Source organism: Phocoena phocoena, chromosome 2 (genome assembly GCF_963924675.1).
Source record: "Phocoena phocoena chromosome 2, mPhoPho1.1, whole genome shotgun sequence".
Taxonomy (NCBI): Eukaryota; Metazoa; Chordata; class Mammalia; order Artiodactyla; family Phocoenidae; genus Phocoena; species Phocoena phocoena.
The window spans coordinates 39777897-39781619 of NC_089220.1; the positions used below are offsets into that span (position 1 = coordinate 39777897).

At 53.5% G+C, this 3723-nt stretch overlaps 1 protein-coding gene across 1 annotated transcript; it reads left to right on the forward strand.

Moving 5' to 3' along the window:
* Positions 1-1426: 1426 nt before the first annotated feature.
* On the forward strand, positions 1427-2488 carry TMEM30B (transmembrane protein 30B). The gene has a single exon (XM_065872874.1). The coding sequence runs from the start codon at positions 1427-1429 to the stop codon at positions 2486-2488; it is 1062 nt and encodes a 353-aa protein (XP_065728946.1).
* Positions 2489-3723: the final 1235 nt, after the last annotated feature.

Consider the following 3723-nt stretch of genomic DNA (forward strand, 5'->3'; position numbering starts at 1 on the left):
CAAGTGCCTTGAGATCAAGGGTCCTTTTTAATCTGTCTTCTGTCTTCTACCTTGCTTAGCTTAGGGCTAACACTTGAAAGATGCTTAAAAAAAAAAAAAATCCCTGTTGTTTAATTTAGCAAGTATTTTAACTTTCCAGATTCAATGGGTTTGAATAACTCCTGAATGCAATATATTATTCTAAGTGCAGAAGTGTAATATAGCAAATATTTAAGTTATTTGCATTTTAGGAGCGGGAAGAGAGGATTTAGCACAAAGTTGAAATGGCCCGACACCCTCTTGTGTATATTGTACCAACCTAGATATAAAAGCCAGAGTCGCAAGCAATGTTCAGAGCTATTTTGGGTTTCCTTTGCAGTAAGTCCTATAAAACCTTGTAGTTCACCTCCTTAGGCCCAAAGTCCCAACATCCTTGATTGTGGATAGCAGCTAGGTCTTTTGGGACCTTGGGTCGGACTTTTTTCCAGTCAGGCAAGTAATCTGAAAAGAAAAAGAAATCACATGTAGTCCGGTGCATTTTTCTCCTTGTGTGGTTTCTCCACCAGCTAGAGAGATATTTAAAGGCTCTGAACCTCCTGCCATCTTTAGTCCTCTTTTTTAAGTGTCATTTTTAGAGAACTTTCCACTTTTCTTAGTTATACAGCCAGATTGGGACACCTAGCCGGAAAATCATTTTCCCTTAAAAAAAAAAAAAATTCTAGAATTTGAATGCAGGCACGGCATTCCAAACCGATTTACCATAGTGCAGTCTCTTGGGCATTACAATTTGTGGCTGCAACTTGACTGAAAGGGGGCCCCTAAGTTAACCTACAAAGACAAGAGGGTCCAGAGACACTTTTTTTCCACTTTCAGATAAAAGAGGATTAATTACCTGAAATCTTCAAGGCTCCAGGACGCACGGTGCAATCCCTCAGTGGAACTTTGTGCTGAAGGCTGCAGCTCCTACGATTTCGGGCAAGACTGGCCCAGGCACTCTAGTCACTTGGAAGGCGGAAGGGAAGGAAGTACCTGAGCAAGGTATGAGCCACTCAGAGGCATCCTGGGGCCGCCACTCACCTCGGGGAGGAGGAGCTGGAGTCCGGACCCACCCGGATCGCGAGGAAAAGCGAGCTCTGGGCCCGCCAGGTGAGGGAAGGAACGCCCGCCCGCTCACCTCCGAAGAGGCGGGGCGCGGCTCTCGATTACCCGCAGGGGCGGTGCTGGCCGATCACCTGGGCCGAGGCGGAACTGAAGGGTCCGGTCACTGCCCGGAGAACCTGTAACTAAGACTCACCTGTGCGGGGGTCGGAGGCGGGGCCGGGGCCAGAACTCACCTGAGCCGGTGGAAACCTGCCCTGGGGGTAGCCCCGGGTTCGCCCAGCGAGGAGGGGGAGGCGCCCCCGGCCGGCCCCATCCGAGCTCCCCTCCGTGGGTCCGCGCGGCCGCCATGACCTGGAGCGCCACCGCCCGGGGCGCCCACCAGCCCGACAACACCGCGTTCACTCAGCAGCGCCTCCCCGCCTGGCAGCCGCTGCTGTCAGCCAGCATCACGCTGCCGCTCTTCTTCTGCGCCGGCCTGGCCTTCATCGGCCTGGGCCTGGGCCTCTACTATTCCTCCAACGGCATCAAGGAGCTCGAGTACGACTACACCGGCGACCCGGGCACCGGCAACTGCTCGGTGTGCGCCGCCGCCGGCCAGGGCCGCGCGCCGCCGCCCCGCTGCTCGTGCGCCTGGTACTTCTCGCTGCCCGAGTTCTTCCAGGGCCCCGTGTACCTCTACTACGAGCTGACCAACTTCTACCAGAACAACCGGCGCTACGGCGTGTCCCGCGACGACGCGCAGCTGAGCGGGCTGCCGAGCGCGCTGCGCCACCCGGTCAACGAGTGCTACCCCTACCAGTACAGCGCGGCTGGCCTGCCCATCGCGCCCTGCGGCGCCATCGCCAACAGCCTCTTCAACGACTCCTTCTCGCTGTGGCACCAGCGCCTGCCGGGCGGGCCCTACGTCGAGGTGCCGCTCGACCGCACCGGCATCGCCTGGTGGACCGACTACCACGTCAAGTTCCGCAACCCGCCGCTGGTGAACGGCAGCCTGGCGTTGGCCTTCCAGGGCACCGCGCCCCCGCCCAGCTGGCACCGGCCGGTCTACGAGCTCAGCCCAGACCCGAACAACACCGGCTTCATCAACCAGGACTTCGTGGTATGGATGCGCACGGCGGCGCTGCCCACGTTCCGCAAGCTGTACGCGCGCATCCGCCAGGGCAACTACTCGGCCGGGCTGCCGCGGGGCACCTACCGCGTCAACATCACCTACAACTACCCGGTGCGCGTCTTCGGCGGCCACAAGCTCATCAACTTCAGCAGCATCTCGTGGATGGGCGGCAAGAATCCGTTCCTGGGCATCGCCTACTTGGTGGTCGGCTCCCTCTGCATCCTCACGGGATTTGTCATGCTGGTCGTCTACATTCGCTACCAGGACCAGAACGACGACGACGAGGACGACGAGTAATTCCTGCTTTCAGAGTACCCTTTCTGCTTCTTGCCAAAACGCTCTTGCAAGCTTCCTTTGGTTTCTCCCTCCCGACTGTCACCCAGTTCCAACTTCGCCTCACTTTGCCTCCAGTTGTGGATGAGGGGACCGGAGAGAGAGAGGAATTACACCCGATCGGGGGCTTCCAGACTCTTCTGGGGTGTTTGAACTGCTAGAGTGAGACATCCCTGCACGTTTTCCCCATCTCCTTCATGAGTTGACACGTGAGGTTCTTTGAGAGAGGAAGGGACGGCTAGACTCCTCTCATTCAACCCCCATCTGGTGAAGAGATGTTAAGTAACTCATTCCAGATCTAGCAGCTGCTCATTGCCTCCTGACGCTGACTCTAGAGCTTTAACCGCTACAGTACAGTGGTTTTCTTTTTTATTTTTTGGGGGGTGGGAGTGTAGAGACGAAAGCCCTTAAATAACCAGCAGAGGCATGGAGGGGTGGGGGAGAACATATTGATTAAAAATGTAGGTAGTTTAGGAGGCCCCATCCCCAGAAATTCTGATACAATAAGGCTGCGGTGAGATCCTGGAAGCTGCGGTTTTAACAAACCCATCTGGAGATTCCTCCTGTATTCCCTCAAGTTTGGGAATCAGTACCCTGAACCAGGGAGCAAGTAGGATAACTGCCTGTTTCCCTATTTCCTCAGGTGTCTGAAGCTGGGCCTGACGCAATCACTGCGTCCAATTTTCCAGGGGGTCATTTGTTCCCAGGGGCAGTGACAAGCAGGTTTGGTCTAGCACTCCTTCTTGAACACAGGAAGCTCTCTACAATGTACAGCATAAGTGAAAACAACTAGCTGGCATACAGATTTGCAGAGCAGGGTTTGTATTAATTCATTTGATATTTGAGTGTAAGAAATTAAAAGGTTTTTTGAGGGGGCAGGGTGGCCAGGTACTGTGTAGAAACTGGAAAATGCCAGGTCAGTTTGTATAGTTCAGAGGGAATGTTTTAACCTTAGAATCAGATAGCTGGAGGGGATCTTAGAGGGAAAGTGATTTCCCTAAAGTCATATCTGTGTCTCCTGACTCTGGACTCAGTCCTCTTTGTCATCTAAATGACTTTTTATGCTTAGAGAGAAAGGGCTACGTTCATACCTTTTCCCTTGGGTTTAAGAAAAAAAAATTTTAATCTATGTTCTCAGATGAACCATGTTTGTTTTTAGTAATATGTTTAAATGAATGCTAAGGAATACAGTCTTATGT